The sequence below is a fragment of the Bos indicus genome, chromosome 26 (genome assembly GCF_029378745.1).
Source record: "Bos indicus isolate NIAB-ARS_2022 breed Sahiwal x Tharparkar chromosome 26, NIAB-ARS_B.indTharparkar_mat_pri_1.0, whole genome shotgun sequence".
In the NCBI taxonomy this organism is placed as follows: Eukaryota; Metazoa; Chordata; class Mammalia; order Artiodactyla; family Bovidae; genus Bos; species Bos indicus.
In genome coordinates, this window is record NC_091785.1 from 9,590,932 (window position 1) to 9,612,859 (window position 21,928).

Below are 21,928 nucleotides of genomic sequence, written 5' to 3' on the forward strand. Positions count from 1 at the left end.
GGAGCTCCAAAATCACTGCAGATGGTGATTGCAGCCATGAAATTAAAAGATGCTTAACTCCTTGGAAGAAAAGCTGTGACCAACGTAGATAGCATATTAAAAAGCAGAGACATTACGTTGCCGACAAAGGTCCATCTAGTCAAGCCTATGGTTTTTCCAGTGGTCATGTATGGATGTGAGAGTTGGCCTATAAAGAAAGCTGAGCATTGAAGAATTGATGCTTTTGAACTGTGGTGTTGGAGAAGACTCTTGAGAGTCCCTTGGACTGCAAGGAGATCCAACCAGTCCATCCTAAAGGAGACCAGTCCTGGGTGTTCATTGGAAGGACTGATGTTGAAGCTGAAACTCCAATACTTTGGCCACCTGATGCAAAGAACTGACTCATTGGAAAAGACCTTGATGCTGGGAAAAGTTGAAGGCAGGAGGAGAAGGGATCGATAGAGGATGAGATGGTCCATTGCAATGGACATGAGTTTGGACATGAGTTTGGAGTTTGTTGCCCATCAGCAACTCTGGGAGTTGTTGATGGACAGGGAAGCCCGCCATGCTGCAGTCCATGGGTTCACAAAGAGTCAGAGATGACTGAGCGACTGAACTCAATATAAACTGAGCAACTGAACTCAATATAAACAATATAGTATATTATAGCTGGTTTTTCCTACACATTTTGTTTTCCCTTCTTTCTCCCTTTCTCCTCCTTTCTCGCTCTCTTATTTAGTCTCTGCCTTCTTAACTTTAATTTGTCTCTAAACTTGCCTCTAAGTTTGAGTCTCTGGAAATGTTTAAGCACATTTGGCATTGTATCAATTTCATCTTCTTCAGGAACCTTTTGTTCGTCCCTAAATTGGCTTAGTTTTTCTCTGAGCTTGCTGTATGACTTTGTTCTTGAGGTGTTCCTTCACTATTCATTCAGGGGTTCTCTGTTTTCTGTTTTCTTCTCATGAGTTGAGTTCTTCAGTTTCTGAAACTTGTCATCTTTTTCCATAGGTTTCCCACGCTTGTCTTGGTGGAACACATTTTCTCATAATTTTCTCATAATTTCCTGAGCGAGAGAATATGTGGAAATCAAAATTATTTGGGACTTTGCTTATTTAAAAATGTCTTTATTATAAATTCGCACTTGTTTTATAGTGTATCTTGCTGTGGAATTCTGGAGAAGGAAATGGCAGCCCACTCCAGTGTTCTTGCCTGGAGAATCCCAGGGACTGGGGAGCCTGGTGGGCTGATGTCTGTGCGGTTACACAGAGTCGGACGCAACTGAAGCGACTTAGCAGCAGCAGCAGCAGCTGTGGAATTCTAGACTAGGAATAATGTAAAGTCAGAAGGTTTTGTCTAATTATTTTCTAGCTGCTGGTGTTGCCATTAAAAAGGATGAAGTTATTCTGATTCCAGATTTCTTTTATGAAACCTGATTCAGGCAGTTTCTAAGATCTTAACGTTTATCTCTTCAATATTCTGAAACTTCGCTAAAATATGTATGCCTTTGTTTGGATCTCTCTCTCTTTTTTTTTTTTTAATATTCATTATACCCTTTTAGTTTGGAAATTCATGATCTTCAGTTTGGGGTCTTTTTCTTGAATTATATCATGGATTTCTTCTCCTGTATTTTCCATCCTTTTCTCTGGGATACCTATTCATATGTTGCATCTCCTAGATTTTAGGTCTTTTAAACTCGTCTCTTCTGTTTTCCATTTGTTCTTCTATTTATTCTGTTTCCTCAGCCTTACACATTTCTAATCCCTCTGTTACTTACCTCACAGGATTTGTTAAGTTTACATGCATAAACTTACAGTCGTGCCCGGCATAGCCTGGCATATAAAGTGTTGGCTGTGAGTGTTGTTTAGCTTCTTCACTAGTTGTTGAGAGCGAGGTCTTTGGTGTGGATTTTTGGCATAGCAGCTGTGTGACCTCGGGCAAGCCCTGTAATTTCTTTTACCTACTTCCCTCATCTGTAAAATGCGAATAAGCTCTACCTCTTAGATGTTGGTGAGCATCACATAAGAATATGTATGTGAAAACGTTTTATACACTGTACAAAACTAGTAGTTATTACTTGCAGCTTTCAAATATCAAATGTTTTTAGTTTGAAAGAAATGATGACTGAGTTACTAAGATTATTTTTAAGATTATTTGATTGCATGTGACTCAGAAAAATGTATAAGCTAGGTAACGAGCTAAATGCTAATAATGCTTTTTAAAGAAGTTATTTCTTAATGCTCAACTTCATTATGTTAGGCTGAAGAGAGATTATGAAAATATTCATTTTATGAAAAGCTATGGCTTTACTTCAGATTGTATAAATCTGTGTAATATAATTATATAAGAAGGAACTGCTTACTAGTTTAAACCAATGGAGGGAATATTTATTGAAGTTTATTTTTCTTAAATTACATTTGAGATTAGGAAAAATAGAATCTGTCTTTTGGTTTTTCTCAATAGTATTAATGTAATTTCAAATGTTAGCTCATTTTTGTTAATGGTGGCTTTTTGTTTGTTTGTTTTGTTTTAAGGTTTTTGGATTCAAAGCATAAAAACCATTACAAGATATACAATCTGTAAGTATGTTTTCTTGTTTGTATGCTTGCAAATATCTTCTAAAACAACTATTGAGTGAAAGTTGTTTCCTTGTTAGAGTGAAGTAGAGTTAAAGTTAAAATTTAACAGAATTGTATTCCTAAAACAATTAGTTCAAGAATTCTGATTGAGAGCATTGTTAGGTCATTTAGAAAGTGTAGTGATGAGGTAAAACAGTGTCAGCACAGATTCATGTTGCTTGATCTGCTTCAAATGACTTGGCATCTAGCCCATCTTTGCGCCCATAACCATGTGGAAACTGGAAGTGTAATTCACACAGAGCTTCTATTAAAGCATCAATGCCATCTTCTATGGAGGGAAGCTTCTAATATAATTTTATTCTGTGTCTCTAGGTCAATTGATTGAAAAAGTTATTAGTATATTCTCTAACTGTATATAAGATAAATAAATTACCTAAATTGTTAAAATGGGTGGTTCTTCTTGTTTGAGGCAGGGGTGTAAGGATTGCCTCTTGATTCAGCTAGCTGACCTTATCTTTAACTTTTCCTTTTTTCTTTTGACTTTGTGAGTAGAGATGTGGAAAAAAAAGAAAGGCAAGAAAAATGTGAGGAAAATATTAATATCTTACCATTTTGCCCTTGACCATTTTTTCTTCCCCAAATATTGACCATTTTCTAATTCTAAAAAATGATACATAAAATGTGTTATGTTTCTACATGGCTTTTATTTTTTCCTGTGTGATATGTATAAATTGTGCGTTGAAAAAATTTTTAATCCCAAGTTATGTTTACTATCTACTATTTAATTTCTGTAGAGTTTATCAGATATAAGAAGAAGATTCTTTTCTAGAGTGGGCTTTCAAATATTCACCAAAAAATTAAAGCGTCTCTGTGCCTTATTGGGAGAAGGCAGTGGCACCCCACTCCAGTACTCTTGTCTGGAAAATCCCATGGATGGAGGAGCCTGGTAGGCTGCAGTCCATGGGGTCACAAAGAGTCGGACATGACTGAGCGACTTCACTTTCACTTTTCACTTTCACGCATTGGAGAAGGAAATGCAACCCACTCCAGTGTTCTTGCCTGGAGAATCCCAGGGACGGGGGAGCCTGGTGGGCTGCCGTCTATGGGGTCGCACAGAGTCGGACATGACTGAAGCGACTTAGCAGCAGCAGCAGTGCCTTATTGGTTTATGGGATGTTGCTTTTTTATCTTTAATTTAGTGATCTTTGTGCTCTGTTAAGACTTCAGAAGATCTGAGAGTGACATAGGCGCAGGTGTTGTTTCTTAGTTGTAAAATGATTTCCTCAGATCCACAAAGAAGCAGACATTTACTGAGTGCCTGTTACATGTTGGACATTCTAAAATGTTAGTGCAGAGGTGAGTAAGATGTCATTCCAGCCCTCAAGTAATTAGTCTAATGTAAAAAGTAGACAAAGTATTATAGAAGAGGTAACTCTTGTATAGAAGAGAGCTACATGGACAACAGTCAAAATAATGATTGCCTGTTATAAGGAAGATTTCATAAAGAACAGAATGCTTGAGCTGAGGTGAAAAGAATCATGAAGGTTTACCTACAGGCTTAGGAGGAGGGAAAATGGTGTTGTAGACCTAGAGAATGGCATGTGAGAAGCTTGGTGGCCAGATTTGGTCCATTATGGTCAGATTATGGTGTGTGGAGGGAGCAGTGGTATAATCAAAAGAAGGAGAGTAACAAACAGGTGCTGCAGAAACTTAGTTTAGGTGGCACCTGACTCCAGTACTCTTGCCTGGAAAATCCCATGGACAGAGGAGCCTGGTGGGCTGCAGTCCATGGGGTCACCAAGAGTCGGACATGACTGAGCGACTTCACTTTCACTTTTCACTTTCATGCATTGGAGAAGGAAATGGCAACCTACTCCAGTGTTCTTGCCTGGAGAATCCCAGGGATGGGGGAGCCTGGTGGGCTGCCGTCTATGGGGTCGCACAGAGTCGGACACAACTGAAGTGTCTTAGCAGCAGCAGCAGCAGCTGTTTACAAATGATCTGTGCATGTATCTTTCTCTTTTCTGGATTAACCTCTTCTGCAACAACTTTTGTTGCAGGTGCCACAGGTTTATGTGGAGGAAAATAAGTCACAGAGTTTTGTAGTTTTTGAACAAATGGATTCAGAATTTAAGTTTAAAAAAAAAAAGAGGTCATGAACTAACTGCAAAAGCTGGAGTCCACTAAATGAGTCACTTTGGACTTAGACTCTGAGGATTGAGCATGTAGAGCCCCAGAAGGAAGGCTTTAACATTATATCCAAAGAAAAGAAAGGAAATACTTTTCATTCCTGTATGCAGTGGCTTCCTGCTTCCAGAATTTAAAACTTAGGTTTGTACTGTCAGTATTGTGGGTCACTTGTGTTATTTGGTTAAAATCAGCATTGGGATCTAGCCTGGAAACTTGATTGCCTGTTTGTATATCCAAACATTGGACTCTCAAGTTAATGAATTGTCTCATTATTAGTTGAGAGTAGCTTTTGGTGCACATATTTTAACTCGCTTATTCCCCCATCCATTTAATGGAATCATAGAACTGGAAAGTATCTGAAAGAGATCATTTAGTCCAACCTTCTCATTTTACAGATGGGGAATCTGAGGCCTAGAGAAGTTAAGTGAGTTGAACAAGGTCACACAGGTACATATGTTAGCAGACCGTCCACTGTTGATACCAGTATTCCCTTTCTGGTTTTTTTGTTTGTTTTAATCTCCCCAAATTTTACTTACTTCAGAAATTCCTAGAACTACCAAGTTGTAGAATGTTTTGATTTCTGACATCATTTTTCAGTCTTCTTTACCTATCCCTGTTTATATTTTTGGCTCTGGGTAAGTGAGTCTGATAAGTAGCAGATGTTTCTGTTTTGTTTCTTTTATTTTTAGGATATTAATAACATGTGATATATGTCTTTGAAGCCATATGTAAGTGGAAAGACCTTAAAATACTTGGACTTAACATACCTATATTCAATAGTATATTAAAATTTTTATGGCAACTATGACATATGTGGATGAAGAGTTCTTAACATAGACTTTCTAGTTGACTATCTGTTTATATCTCTATATTATTGGGCATTCAGTAAGGTTATTTTAAGAAAGGACAGAATTAGCTTCAAATCATTAACCAAATTCAGATATACTTGGTGAATTAGTACATTAATCAATTTGTTTTGTGCAAGTGTGTGTATTTCATCTTTGTATGTTCCTCTATAATCTTATCTTCTGAGGAGGGTAAGGTGAGGAGGGGGAAGATAGGGTATAAAGATATAATATAGTTCTTGCCTTTGAGGAAGCTAAATGTTCCTTAGAGACTAATTTTTAAAAGATTGACTATTTCATCATATATTCTCCTTAACATACAACTCTCCATCCTTTTGTGGTAAACCTTTAGCTGTTATTAATTTTTATCTATTAAGTTTTCTTTTGTAAGATAGGGATAGTTCCATTGAAGAAAGTAAAGAAGAGACCTACATGCCTAGCTGAATCTATGGCAAGTCGCACTTCTCTGGAAGCTTTTTCTATTAATCTTATCCCTTTCTTCATTTTCTGCTGCTTCATAAAAACTCTTTCAGTGTATCTTCATTTTTCTTATCTCTTGAAAGCCAAAGGAGATGATGATTTTTAAAAGATGTCTTTTGAGTTCTCTGTATAAGGAAGCAAAAATGGTTAAATCTTCCTAACACTTGTCTTGGTCAAATCCCATTTCCCATTCATGTCAATTTTGGTTTGTTTTTAAAAACTTGTCCTATCACTAATATACCACAAAAAATTTATAAGGAATAGTATGTGTGTGTATTTGTGCAGTTATCAGAGAAGGTTTTAATTGAGGATCTTCTTTTTTACCCTAACCTCTCCCCAGATCACTTTTATCCCTACCAGACCCAGTATATGTTTTCACATACTCCCTATCCATACTTGTAGAGATTTTTGCTATTTTTTGGTCATGTTTTCATTATCACTGTTTGTTGGTTCTGTTATGCCAAATAATGCTCTTGTAGGAATGCTGACTTTGACTAAAATTTGTTATTGTTTTCTAAACCGTTTTATATTCTTTATGTGAAAGTGTGAAACAGTACTGAAAAAAGTTCAGCTTTTGTAATCAGAAGTGCTGGGCTTTTCCATTTATATATTGTGGTTTGGGGCAAGTTTTGTAATGCTCTTGTAAATCTTAGCATTCTCATATATAATATGGAGATAATATTAACTGATTGTGAGGATGAATTTGAAAACAAGGAATCTTGGTTGTAAGGTATGCACATCTAGTAGACATTTAGTAGCTCATTGTTTTCACTTTCCCTCTGTTTTTTTCCTGTTAACAATATTTCTTGAGAGTCAAAGTATGAAGGTAGTCATAGTGTTTGAGCTGCTAAAAAAGTATGGGAATTTTATAGATAACTGAAGCTGTATAAAATTCAAAATGTTTATTTTTGTTTTGCTGTGATGAGACCAGTTTCTTAGAATTGTTTCCTGGCATATAGTGCTCCCCTTGTCTCCTAAGCTCTATCTTTACATGATTCCTTATAAAATATTCCATTATGGACTCTTTGGCTTTGCTGGTAGCTCAGATGGTAAAGGACTGCCTACAATGTAGGAGACCTGGATTTGATCCCTGGGTCAGGAAGATCCCCTGGAAAAGGAAATGGCAACCCACTCTAGTATTCTTGCCTGGAGGAGTCCATGGACAGAGGAGCCTGGCAGGCTGCAGTCCATGGGTTCACAGAGTCAGACAGAACTGAGCGACTAACACTAACTTTCATTTTTCACAGATTCTTCACTATTGACCATACTCCTCTTTAATCTGTACCAAAGACAGTGTAAAATGATAGTATTTTCATGGTTACTTCTCTTCTTTATGTCATTTTTTAAAAATTTAAGTGAATATGAAATTATTTAGCAAAGATGTGTATATATGCATCTCATTATTAAGTAAATTTTCTTTCTAGCAAACTCAATATACTTAATTATAATATCCTAAAAGGGGAAAACTTGGTTTTCAGTGGTAGTATAAAAGCTGATTTGTTTCAGATCTGACCAGTTAAAAATTAGTGGATTGCAGTTTACTTAGAGTTATTTCAACTTTCATGTGGAATTTTTTTTTTTTTGGCCACAACCACAAGGCTTGTGGGATATTAGTTCCCCAACGAAGGATTGAACCTGGGCCCTCAGCAGTGAGAGCGCCATCCTAACCATTTGACTGCCAGGGGATTCCCTATCTTTATGTGGATTTCAAAAACTGTTTAAAATAAAAGAACTTTACAGATATTCTAAGGATTTTTAAATGTAAAACACTGGTCCATAATTGCTTATTTGAAACTCTTTGAACTAGTTTTGTTTCAGCATTCAGAATTTTTCAGTTTTTTTAGAACGTTAACATGGAAACATATATTCTGTATTACATAACACCCCAGCAGGATTTGGAACAGTACCTAGAATAGATTGTTTCACTCTTCGTTCTAAATGTATTTCTATTAATTAAAGACTACACATTTTTATAAACTCAGATCTAGTTCTCCTGCAGTTGAGTTTACCATACAGTTAAGAGAAAATTTCAGATGTTTAAAAATTTGGGGATTTTGCAGTGATGGATTAAGAGTCTTTATTTGTTTTAAAGTGCTAAATTTTTGAAAATACCTGGTTTGGCTAGTAGTTGGAGTTATCAGGATGCTGCTGACCACAAACTAATGTATGGAATCCCTTTCTGAGCCTATAAATGTGGCCTGTTAATCATGAGTCAGCCAGTGCATGATAGCAAATGTGTGACTACTGGTAAAAAGACAGATTTTAGCATGCTTTAAATATGCTAAGTCAATGTTTTTCTGTATTGATTTTACTTACTACTCTTTCATTACTCTCAGACTTTAATTAAAACCTACGACCTGAGAGATTATTGAAAAAGATGACCTTTGGTTTATCTATGGAGGGAAAGATCAGGTTTAAAATAACTGAGTTAATGTTGTGTTTGAGTAGATTAGCATCATTCACTTTCATTCTTTGCTTTAAATTTTCCCCTACTTTTTTTTTTTAACTGTTTTAACATACATCTTTTATAATAATAGTTTGAGAAAACTATGTATGCTCAATTGTAAGGCAAAGATAAAATTGAAACTAGTTAGTTATTTACACATACTTGTGAAATAACAAGTCCTTTCGCGTGTATAATTTTCATAAAGGGAATGGTGACGGTGTGGATGCAGGTGAATTTGTCCTGTTTTATATTAGTGACATTACAAATTTTGCAACCAAATGTATAAGCTCTGATTGTGTATACTTAGCATTTTAAACCTAGATTTCCGTAATTGTAAAATGTGGATTGAAGAATGGGACCTACTTCATAGGATTCTTAGGATTAAAAGAAGTAGTTAATGTAAGATATTTAACATAATGCCTGGTATATTATAAAGGTTCAGAAATGTTTGTTACTGTTGCACTTTTTTTCCTCAAGTGCACAAGATAATTTTATATCAAATTAAAATTTTTCTTTTAGATGTGCTGAAAGACATTATGATACCGCCAAATTTAATTGCAGAGGTAAGTATAGGTACACATATTATGTTAGATAACTTGAAGCCAACAGTCTAAATTTTACTGTCATACCAATAATGAATAATCTCAAGTATTAAGTGATATATTTATCTTAAAGATGGTCTGAGAAAATTTGAAATTAATTTTGCTGTTGTGTTTTTGGAAATAAGTATCATGTAAATGAGGAAGACTAAATTGAATTAACTGAAAACTAGGAGAAATTTATAGACTAACAGAATAAATAGAGGGTTATATCTGTGATTTGAGGCATTTGGCATGATAGTAAGAGATTACAGGGAGAAAGGAGAATGGCTTAATTCTGTAATGGAACATGACCTGTACAGTGGAAAAGGGTATAATGAAATATGGATAAAAGGAGCCTGATAGATGAGAGCAAAAATTGCTTTAAGTGAGTTATTCTCCAGGTGTAGCATATTTTATCTCAGAGTCCACAAAAAACTTTCATTTGTGTTTGTGGAACTCTTTGAACCATGAGAGACCTAGAACGTTGAGAAGCTTGGCAAGATGCTGCTGTGATAGTCACAAAGAGAAAGTTGATGCTGTGAGCTACAGATTTGCCATTGTTCCTTCCTAAATATTTATAAGGACAGACTTTCAAACTTGGTTTAAGAATTCAGAAGTGCTGAAATAACTGAGAGCTAGGATAGATTTATTACTAAGAATGTTTCATTTTTAGTGGATTTTTGCTGTTTACTGGTCAAAGAGTGTCTTAATTGAGCTTTATCCACCTTCGAATAGACATTTAACAGGTTTTCCTGGGTATTTTTGTATGCCACTGGGGAAATGAAGATGAAATGATGGTTCAGCTAGGCAGATGACTAAATCAAAGCTGTCCTGATGACTGCCTGTAGTAGTAGTCATTGTCTGAAGGCTGTTCTGTCAGACCAAAGGCTTAATTGAGTGTATCTTGTGTCACATTATGAATGATTTGGTTGAAGATATAAAAGACACACTTTTCACATATTTAAGTGACACAGAGGATAATTATTTGAATGTTAGTCAGGATTTTTATAGAGTGGAACCTAGGCACAGACCAATAAGATAAAATTTAAGTGACATATTTAAAGTGTTATTTCTAGAAAAAAAAATTTTTAAAACCTCAACCCCAACTATGGGGAACAGAGAAGTTTTGAGTTCTTACAACTTATGTGAAAAGTCCTAAAACTTTGCTTGATAAACTTTGCTGCAGTTGTATACATTATAAACAAAAAATTTTTAAGTGTCTTTTGTAAATGTGTTTAGAGTTGTGTGTATGCAACAGTTACATTTTTGAGACCATCTTTAAAATAATATGCTTGGCCTTTCTGTTATATATAGCATAAAATGCAGTCTTTTGCATTGTTGATTTATTAGTGATCTTTGCTTTCTCTGGAATACATATTTTGTGATAATGCAATATTATAGATATTACAGTTCCTTTTGCTAGAAAATGTATTGAGAGCCCTGATAAGAGGTTCATGTGATGTATCATTTTGAGTTTACCTCTCCCTCTGTTATGTTGTGACCTCTGATATGTTGCTACTCCATTGCCTCCATCATAAAGTGAGGAAAATAATACTTGACGTACCTGTCTAATGGATAAATTTGAGTTAATGAGAGATTATTTTCTGTTCAAAACTTAGAAAATTATCAGACAATAAATTCTTTTTCTCTATAGTTCAGATATTTTTAAACTATTTGTATGCAACATTTCTAAAGTTAACCTACTTGTAATAAGCAATTCAAGTGAGATTATTTTCTTATTCTGAGGTTATTTTTTTATCACAGTTGCACAGTATCCCTTTGAAGACCATAATCCACCACAGTTAGAACTTATCAAACCCTTTTGTGAAGATCTTGACCAATGGCTAAGTGAAGATGACAATCATGTTGCAGCAATTCACTGTAAAGCTGGAAAGGGACGAACTGGTGTAATGATTTGTGCATATTTGTTACATCGGGGCAAATTTTTAAAGGCACAAGAGGCCCTAGATTTCTATGGGGAAGTAAGGACCAGAGACAAAAAGGTAAGTTATGTTTGATTTTTTTTTTCTGTCTACTTAGATCTGAGAATTTATTGGAAAATAAATTTTTACAAAGATAATTGGTAACCCTTATTTTCCTTCCTCTAAACATTTAAGTCAGTATGCTACCTTAACTTTCATATGAGCAAATGGCAGATTCACTGAAGTTTTTCTCTTCATGCCATGCTGGCAGATCTTACCTATTAACAGGATTGCAAAGTTTGGTCTCATGAAATCTTTACAAAGCATTTTAAAAAGTAACACACACTGATCAAAAGTAAGATTTATATTCCTGAAGCTTACTTGAAAATAAAATGTCTGTGGATAATAACTTGGATGCCATTACTTAGTAAAGTGTGATCTTTACTTTTATAATACATAAAGATTGTTTTTTGATTTGAATATTTGTAAGTGAAATTATAATTAAGATTAGTCAAAGGTTCTTCTCTTATTCAGAAAACTAAAGACTGCTAAAAATCATTGACAAATTTGTGTAATACATGTGAAAGCAAAAAGTGAACTCTTGCGAGAATTTTTACAGTGATTTTCAAGGAATTTATTTCTTTGGATAGTAAGTATGACAAAACATGTTTACATTTCTTGCAAAGGGAGTTTGTTCATTTCTGTCTCCAAGAAAGAAAAAAAAAACCAAACAACTGGAGTTTGGGGGAAGAGAGCTCTGTTGAGGAAGATATCTGAACTTTATGTGAAAATTTATTATAGTTTTAATAATTTTTGCAATGAAGAGGGCTTTCTTTGAGTTTAATTTCTTTTTAATTTAACTTCAAAACAGAAACATAGGTGATCGTAACTATCATTTTCAGCTGTATAGTTGCACTGATTTTTGTTCCTTTACTTCCTCCTCACTTGTTTTATTTGTTGTTACTTTTTTGAATTATATCTAAAGATACCAAAGCATGGTTTGTTGATGATAGTTTATAAAATTGAATCTTACTGTTGATGCATGATTTGGTAAATATTGATTATAACAACTTGCTGTACATTTCTGTATGCTATGTGTACCATGGAACTATAGCACTAAAATGAATTCCAGAGCAGAGGACCTGAGATGTTTATTTTGGTTCATTCTTTTCTTCATGTAGAGGGAAACAGCTGCTTTTACTGACTGAAAATATAGAAGGTAAATTTTTCTGTACTTAAGTGAATAAATGTAGGACAGCACAAGGAAAAGTGACTCAATGAGAAGAAAAACTAGAGAGATGGATCAAATTAAAGTACAGTCACCGAAGCAGTGGTAGAAATTTAAAACAGGGTTGATGAGCACATCACAGTTCGGTCATGGAAAAGAAAGAAGGTAAAAAGAATTTAAAATAAAAATAGAAAACTTGTGTAACGTGAAGCCAGAACTAGCTTTCAGTTCAGTCATTCAGCCGTGTCTGACTCTTTGCGACCCCATGGACCACAGCACACGAGGCTTCCCTGTCCATCGCCATCTCCCGGAGTTTACCCAAACTCATGTCCATTGAGTCGGTGATGCCATCCAACCATCTCATCCTCTGTCGTCCCCTTCTATTCCCGCCTTCAGTCTTCCCCAGCATCAGGGTCTTTTCAAATGAGTCAGCTCTTCACATCAGGTGGCCAAAGTATTGGAGTTTCAGCTTCAACATCAGTCCTTCCAGTGAACACCCAGGACTGATCTCCTTGGAGTCCAAGGGACTCTGAAGAGTCTTCTCCCAACACCACAGTTCAAAAGTGTCCATTCTTCGGTGCTCAGCTTTCTTTATAGTCCAACTCTCACATCCATACATGACCACTGGAAAAACCATAGCCTTGACTAGATGGACCTTTGTTGGCAAAGTAATGTCTCTGCTTTTGAATATGCTATCTAGGTTGATCATAACTTTCCTTCCAAGGAGTAAGCGTCTTAATTTCATGGCTGCAGTCACCATCTGCAGTGATTTTGGAGCCCCAAAAAATAAAGTCGGACACTGTTTCCACTGTTTTCCCATCTGTTTGCCATGAAGTGATGGGAGCGGATGCCATGATCTTAGTTTTCTGAATGTTGAGCTTTAAGTCAACTTTTTCACTCTCCTCTTTCACTTTCATCAAGAGGCTGTTTAGTTCTTCTTCACTTTCTGCCATAAGGGTGGTGTCATCTGCATATCTGAGGTTACTGATACTTTTCCAGGCAGTCTTGATTCCAGCTTGTGCTTCATAGAACTAGCTTTAAGTTAGGGACTTTTAAACTATTTATGTTATATACCTTTTAAAAAATATGAAAAAACTATAAATATTCCCCAAATTTTGTTTCACTTTTTTATGCCAGAATCAGTGGCCTCTGCTTGAGAGTAATAAATCCAAGTGGTACAGATTAACCAAAATTAAACTTTGGTGTTCTCCTCAGTAGTAAATTTTGTGAAAGAGTCCTACTATTTAGTCTTTAACACATTGAAACTATGCCATTGTCTTTGACTTGGCAATTTTTATGTCATATTTGATATCCAGTCAGCTTTGACTTTGTTCTTGGTGAAAACAACTGCCCAGAACCCTATCATGTAAGAATGAAAGAGCAAACTGGAATCTTTTTTTTTGGCCAGATGAAAGTAGGCTTGTGTTAGCAAATAAGAATTCTCTAAGACTCTTCAGATAAATTCATGTTGCGTCATTTTCTTTGCCTTCTAGTTATTGAGATCATTTTTGGCAAGATCCTGCATGTGTTAGGAAGGAAAGGATTATAACTCCACAGTTTTGTTTCAATATTGAAGAGTTAAACTGTGTTAATGAATTTGTATATTATGCTATAGTATTTGTCTTCCTAAAGCCAGTGAACTTAATGTGTAGCAAAGAATTGCATAGATGGTACCACTCCTTGACAAAAACCTGCTGCTGCTGCTGCTGCTAAGTTGCTTCAGTCGTGTCCGACTCTGTGTGACCCCACAGATGGCAGCCCACCAGGCTTCCCCATCTCTGGGATTCTCCAGGCAAGAACACTGGAGTGGGTTGCCATTTCCTTCTCCAATGCATGAAAGTGAAAAGTGAAAGTGAAGTCGCTCAGTCGTGTCCGACTCTTTGCAACCCCATGGACTGTAGCCCACCAGGCTCCTCCGTCCATGGGATTTTCCAGGCAAGAGTACTGGAGTGGGGTGCCATTGCCTTCTCCGCAAAAACCTGCTAAGAATCTTTTATTTAAAGTCCTGACTTTACTGAATTTGGCACCTCTCTCAACAGTAGATTTTTTTGTGACAGATCCTCTTGCACAGTCTGTGATTCAAAACTTGGCTCTTATGAAGCAGTAGGATACTTTCACAACAATAGATAAGCTTTCTCTTGGAATTAATGATAGAGTCTTATACACTGGTACATTCTGGTGAACACAGGATGGAGTCACAGTGACAGGTAGAACTTCTGATTTTACCAGAGCCATAAAACCAAGTTTTGCTCGTCATTAAGGTGTACTCTCTGTCGACAGAATAATGAGATTGCTTCAGAAGCCTTTTTCTGGGCCAAGAAACGTCACTGTTTTGAAAATGTTAATGTCCTCTGAAGTTTCCAAAAAGGACTCCAAATCAGGAGTTACCGTTTGTGTCACCATGCATGTATTTGATGAAAACTAGTAGCTGGCTAAGCTGAGACGTCATATGCTGAAGAGAAGTGGCACCTCCAGTCCTTTCATGACCTGCTTCATAGTTTTCAGTTTTTTTTGGAATGGAAAAAATTGATTGATAGAGGTACTACAACAGTCTTACTTTTTGTGTTGCAAACTACAAGTATGACTTCATCTAATGGTTAGAAATAATAATATATATAATAATATATTTTTAACTTTTAAAAATAATGTCTTTCTCTTATCATAAGAAAACTTAATGGAAAATAAAAATAAGAAAGCTTAGAAAAATAAACTTTCTCTTATCATAAGAAAACTTAGTGGAGCATATTAAAGCTGATGTTATATAACTGTGGAATTTTTCCAGAGAAATAAGTATCTTATAATAAGTATAATTGATTATCCAAAGTAGTTTTATTTTTGAAACATCTGCTAAGAGATTTATCCTCTTACCAGTATTTTAGGTTGAGTCTATGAATTTGCATTTTTGAAATTGTGAACCACAATTATAGAAGATACATGCATTTTATCAGTTTTGTAGTGTAGGATTAATTTTATTAGAACTGTATTTAATGTTCTTTTGCTTGTATCCTTAACCGTCTGAGCCATCAGGGAAGCCCAACTTTATAGATAAACACTAAGATACTGAAGAAAGTTATGTTCTTGTGACATTTTTATAGGAGCAAAATGTTTCTTCTCCTCCTCTTCCGCCTTCCCCTTCCGCTCCCCTACCCTCTCTACCATCTTGCTCCTCCCCAGTCCTCCCCCTTGATTTGAAGAAAGAGGAGCTAGTTGTCCTGTTTTTGTTTTAAGATTTATAGACTTGGCAGAGACTCTCCTCAGATTAGTCTAGTGCAGTCTTGCCATTTTTCTCGGCATACTTGGTACAAATTAGATGGCAGAGTGGTGGGTGCCTCTTCACCATAAAATGTGCAGTTCAGTTCATTCGCTCAGTCATGTCCGACTCTTTGTGACCCCATGAATTGCAGCATGCCAGGCTTCCCTGTCCATCACCAACTCCTGGAGTTCACTCAAACTCACGTCCATCGAGTCGGTGATGCCATCCAGCCATCTCATCCTCTGTCGTCCCCTTCTCCTCCTGCCCCCAATCCCTCCCAGCATCAGAGTCTTTTCCAGGGAGTCAACTCTTCGCATGAGGTGGCCAAAGTCCTGGAGTTGCAGCTTCAGCATCATTCCTTCCAAAGAACACCCAGGACTGATCTTTAGAATGGACTGGTTGGATCTCCTTGCAGTCCAAGGGACTCTCAAGAGTCTTCTCCAACACCACAGTTCAAAAGCATCATTTCTTTGGCGCTCAGCTTTCTTCACAGTCCAACTCTCACATCCATACATGACCACTTGAAAACAATGTGCAGTTAGTAATACCCAAATAAGACTTCAGGGTTTGATTGTTGCAGAGAAGTCAAAGTACAACTGATAACCTCTTACTCAAAAAAAGTTTTCTGAGAGTAGGATAACTACTTGAGGGAAGACTCTTTTATTCAGTAATTTATAAGAAAGCAATCATGTTATTACTTTTCTAGGAATCATTTCTTTGCATATTTGGTCTTTACCTTATGAGCACATGGCAAAAAGTCTAAAATGAACTGTTGATGGTTCCCACTCAAATAAAGCTTCTAGGGTTGCTTCCCATCTAGTTTATGACTTACCCTATCTGCATTTGTATTTACATTTACATTTCAGAATTAAAATAGATAACCATATTTATTACCAACTATGAATTGAATTAAAATGCCCTACCAATACTGGTATTGGTATATATTGGAAAGATGTATATTGGAATATATTGGAAAGTGTATATTTTGGAAAGATGCCCCACATTTCCGAATTTAGAGAGACAAACTTATATTCCTGACAAACATATGCAAAATCTCTGCTGTTTCTCTCTTTTGTCTTCTCCCTTCTAGAATGGTGGCAGATTAAGTATGCATTAATACTTACTTTCTTTAACTTTTAGGAAAAAATTTTGAGATTTTTATTTTCTTTTTGAGAAGGTTTGTTTTCAAAGCAGTTATTAAAGTTCTTGTGTGTTATGATCTCTATACATGAATTCATTAGCTTATCTTTAATGAAGACTTCTGTCTTCTAGAAGTAATAGACACTTTATTCTGAGTGACCCCAAGAAGAGGAAATTTTCTAGTTTCTTTGAGGAATGAATTTAAGTGCTAGTATAATCAGATTATTTTTTTCTGGTCTATTTATTAAGTTTCCCCATATGGTAACCTAATGAAAATTTCTCATCTTTTCATTTCAAGCAAAGTAAGCTGTAATTATCCTTTTTTTTGGCTTAATAAAGCTCTGACTATAAGGTTTTTATTTTTTCTAACACAGTAATTCTCCTGGGCTAAACTGTGTTTCGCTAATACATGGTATTTAAACCTGTTATCCAATCTATATATGCATAAAGTTGTTATTATACCTTGAAGAATCTTTTGTTGTTTAGTCACTAAGTCATGTCTGACTCTTTTGCAACCTCATGGACCAGGGCCCCCTAGGCTCCTCTGTCTATGGGATTTCCCAGGCAAGAATACCGGAGTAGGTTGCCATTTCCTTCTCCAGAGGATCTTACTGACCAGGGATCAAACCCTTGTCTCATGCGTTGGCAGGTGGTTTCTTTACCACTGAGCCGGGAAGAATCTTAGCAGTTATTTAATTCAGAACCCATTTAATATAAATGGTAAAACAGATTTGCAAAGATCATTTTCCCCTGGTCATTTATTCTATGTAATAACTGAAAACCATGTCTCCTAACCTCAAATCCAGTATTTTTTCTACTGTACTATGTTATGTTCTCCTATCTAAATTGGTTTTATTATTTTAATCCCCAAAGCCAAAATAAAAACAGAAAATTTTAAAAAGGAAAAAAGAAGTATATTTTAATGTATTAGAACTCTTTCAGTTTCAAGTCACAGAAGCCCAACTCAAAATAGCTTAAACATAAGGAGACATTTATTGGCTTGTATAAACCTAAAAACTCTGACCTGGATCTAGATGTTTAACATATGTCAGAAATCTGTCTCTCAACTCTGTATTTTCATCTTTCTGTACTTTATTTTAGGCAGACTTTTCACAAGTAATGGCAAGGTAGTAGCTCTGGGTTTATGTGCTACTTTAGCAACTCCAATGGGACAAGAGCTACAATTCAAGCAAAAATTTCTAGATTAGGTTCTAGTTTACCTGAATTAGGATATGTTCTGATCCTTAACCAGACATTCTAGCCAGAGGCTTGGGGCATATATCCGAACCTGAAGACTAGGCCCTGCCTCTTTCTCCCTGGAAGTCACAGGGAGAGAGAGAGCATCCCAAAGAGGAAAGGATGCTACATAGCATTGTTGCTCTCTTCCCACTGCAGTTGCCAAAGTAGACAGCATATAAACCTGTAGCTACACAAAGAGAAAAATAGCAGTTTTCTGTTTCATATTATTCTCAAGGATTCTGTGGTTAATGTACCACTATTCAGCACACTGTTTATAATTAGTTTCATAGAACTGAAGCACAGTAATACTCTAAACTTTGGAGGTCTTTTGTCAGTGGGAAAAACAAGAGTTCTGAGAGGTTGTGAAGTCCTTCATTTTACATAGTTAGTATGCATACTGTTAGAAAACCCAGGACATAGGAGTAAAAAAAAATTAGAGTCTTATTGAGGTTCAGATCTTGTTTTTGAACAAAGTGATTATGTACATTAGGACTGTTTTCTTATCCTTAGAAAAGATCTATCTTGTAAAGTGGTTGTAGTTTTAGGGATATATGTAAAATGTCTGGCATGTAGCTTAATATACAATAACTTGTGTCCATGGGGTTGCACAGAGTTGGACACGACTGAGCATCTGAGCATACACTGTTATATGATGTCATTGTAATAATCACCATTCTTAAGAACCATATTTCTTCCTTTGTTGAATTACTTTCTTGTAATAATCTTATTGTGATCACTCTGAAACATGGGTTTCCAAATTTTCAAAAAACGGTGTCATGTTAAAACATTTACATTGTTTCTGAGTTTAGATGTGCCAGTGAGTAGTTTACTGAGGAAGAAAATTACTTTTTAAACTGAGGAATCTAGATTATAAGTTCATCTTGAAGAAGATGATATAAGAGGGTTAATGCACAGCAAAATGTGTAAAACTGGACCAAGAATACCATTTTATATTAACACAGGGCACACTCCACAATGCAGACTTAGCAATAATAGAGTGTTAAACATAACATCACAATATATTAAGCAAAAACTGGAAGAAATTAGAAAAATTGATAGCAGTGCTAGTAGAAATCTTTTTAACGTACTTTAAGGTACGTACTTTAACGTATGTGCATGCTCCTTTGCTCAGTCGTGTCCGAGTCTTTGTAACCCCGTGTACTGCAGCCCACCAGGCTTCTCTATCCATGGGATACACCAGGTGAGAATACTGGAGTGCATTGCTGTTTCCTCTTCCAGGGGATCCTCTGGACCCAGGGATCAAACCTGTGTCTCCTGCATTGGCAAGCAGATTCTTTACCACTGAGCAAGCTGGGAAGCCCTCACTTGAAGATCAGAAAGATACAAAATAAGAAGATATGTAGATTCCTTGAATAATATAATAAAATCCCATAAAATATATTTGTTTTCTCATTTTAAAAAGTCATAAATATTAATAATTCATTAGGCCAACCATAAAAATCTCACCTCCAAGTAGAAATATCTAAGCCCCATACCTTTGTTATAATTCAGTAGAATGAGAAAATTTGTTAAAATGTTTAATCAAACTAAATCAACTATTTGGAAACTTAAAAACTCTTTAAATTTTGGGTCATTGAAGAAATAGAAATTCATATTAGGTATTATTAAAATAATAGCAAATTGGAGAGAGATGGATTAATAAAGATGAAAATATAAATTTATGAGTTAGCAAACAGTAAGCCATTTGAACTAATAAATCCAAACACTCATTGTATAAAAATGCCATTAAAATCAATACATCTTTTTGGAAGCCAATCAAAGGAAAGAGAGAAAACAGAAAGATGTTAGGTTTGAGAAAGGAGATAGAACTACAGTGTGAAAGTGATATTAAAATTATATTCAAATCTATGTTAATGAATTTGAAAATGTCAATGGAAAATGGACAGTGTTTTAAAAATTATCTTAATTGGAGGCTAATTACTTTACAATCTTGTGGTTTTTGCCATACATTGACATGAATGAGCCATGGGTGTACATGTGTCCCCCATCCCGAAGCCCCCTCCCGTCTCCCTCCTCGTCCCATCCCTCAGGGTTGTCCCAGTGCACCGGCTTTGAGTGCCCTGTTTCATGCGTTGAACTTGCACTGGTCATCTGTTTCACATATGGTAATATACATGCTTCAGTGCTATTCTCTCCAATCATCCCACCCTCGCCTTCTCCCACAGAGTCCAAAAAAGCCTGTTCTTTACATCTGTGTCTCTTTCACTGTCTCACCTATAGGGTCGTCATTACCATCTTTCTAAACTCCATATATATGCGTTAATATACTGTATTGATGTTTTTCTTTCTGACTTCCTCTGTATAATAGGCTCCAGTTTCATCCACGTCATTAGAACTGATTCAAATGTGTTCTTTTTCATAGCTGAGTAATAGTCCATTGTGTATATGTACCATGACTTTCTTAATAAGTATGTTATCATAAATGTTTCAAGGTGAAATACAAAGTCTGAATAGACCATCTAAGAATGAAAATGTGTAGGAGCCTTCAAGAAGTAAGTAACAGATTTGTATTTCAGCCTGCTATAATACCTTGAAGCATCAAATGATTATGTTATTTAAATTCGTCCAGGTATTGGAAGGGATGTAACTTCCCAGAGGATTGCTCACATTGCCCTCCTACCTCAGTGTGATAAGGATAACATTTTTAAAACCAGAAAGCATAATACAGGGGAGATTAAATAGTTTGGCCAAAAGTAAGAGTAAGTGGAAGGGAGTTGTGAGAAATAAGAGTAGAAAATGAAGTTGGACTGTATTTTTATGTTTGTTAAAAAATTACGGGCTTCTCTGGTGTTGCTCAGTGGTTAAGAATCTGCCTGTCAAGCAGGAGACGCAGGTTTGATCCCTGGGTTAGGAAGATTCCCTGGACAAGGAAATGGCAACCCACTCCAGTATCCTTGCCTGGGAAATCCCATGGACAGAGGAGCCTGGGGTTGTGAAAGAGTTGGACAAGACTTAGCAACTAAACAACAAACATGAGGAATTATAGTATTTAATAAACTTGTTCTTATTGGGGTAGACACTGGGAAGCCATTTAACATTTTGTTTATGTGATTAATCTTATATTTTTGTCACATTAAAAGTGTGTTTCCTTTGCTCTATGATAGTGATGGTATTAGAAGAGATTTGGCCCTCAGATGCTGGAGAAAATAGTAAGTGAGTAATTAAAAGAGGTTGGTCCATGCAAAAATATGAAAGCTTCAGCTCTGATATATTGTTTTTTACGCACTTGTAAGATTTCCAGCTCAAAATGTCCAGCCATGTAAGTTCTGGACTGGGAGTGAGGAGTGAAGTCATATTGAGAGACACAGTTTTGGGAGTTAATGTGTAAGATTTATAATTAAACTACTGAAGTAGATGGGGAAACAGTGGAAACAGTGGCTGACTTTATTTTTCTGGACTCCAAAATCACTGCAGATGGTGACTGCAGTCATGAAATTAAAAGACCCTTACTCCTTGGAAGGAAAGTTATGACCAACCTAGACAGCATATTAAAAAGCAGAGACATGACTTTGCCAACAAATGTCCGTCTAGTCAAGGCTATGGTTTTTCCAGTGGTCATGTATGGATGTGAGAGTTGGACTATAAAGAAAGCTGAGCACCGAAGAATTGATGGTTTTGAACTGTGGTGTTGGAGAAGACTCTTCAGAGCCCCTTGGACTGCAAGGAGATCCAACCAGTCTATCCTAAAGGAGATCAGTCCTGAGTGTTCATTGGAAGGACTGATGTTGAAGCTGAAACTCCAATACTTTGGCCACCTGATATGAAGAGCTGACTCATTTGAAAAGACCCTGATGCTGGGAAAGATTGAGGGCAGGAGGAGAAGGGGACGACAGAGGATGATATTGTTGGATGGCATCACTGACTCAATGGACGTGGGTTTGGGTGAACTCTGGGAGTTGGTGATGGACAGGGAGGCGTGGTGTGCTGCAGTTCATGGCATCGCAAAGAGTCGGACACGACTGAGTGACTGAACTGAGACTGAAGTAGATAGGATTGATATAAAGAGGGGATAGCTGAGATCGATTTTG

General features: G+C 36.2%; 1 protein-coding gene across 1 annotated transcript in view; it reads left to right on the forward strand.

Annotated features, from left to right (window-relative positions):
- Positions 1-21,928, forward strand: part of PTEN (phosphatase and tensin homolog) — a 101,054-nt gene that overhangs the window by 60,924 nt on the left and 18,202 nt on the right. Inside the window, exons 3-4 of the mRNA XM_070780438.1 lie at positions 9,036-9,079; positions 10,862-11,100. Coding sequence (XP_070636539.1) covers positions 9,036-9,079; positions 10,862-11,100 — 283 coding nt within the window. The remainder of the gene's footprint in view (positions 1-9,035; positions 9,080-10,861; positions 11,101-21,928) is intronic.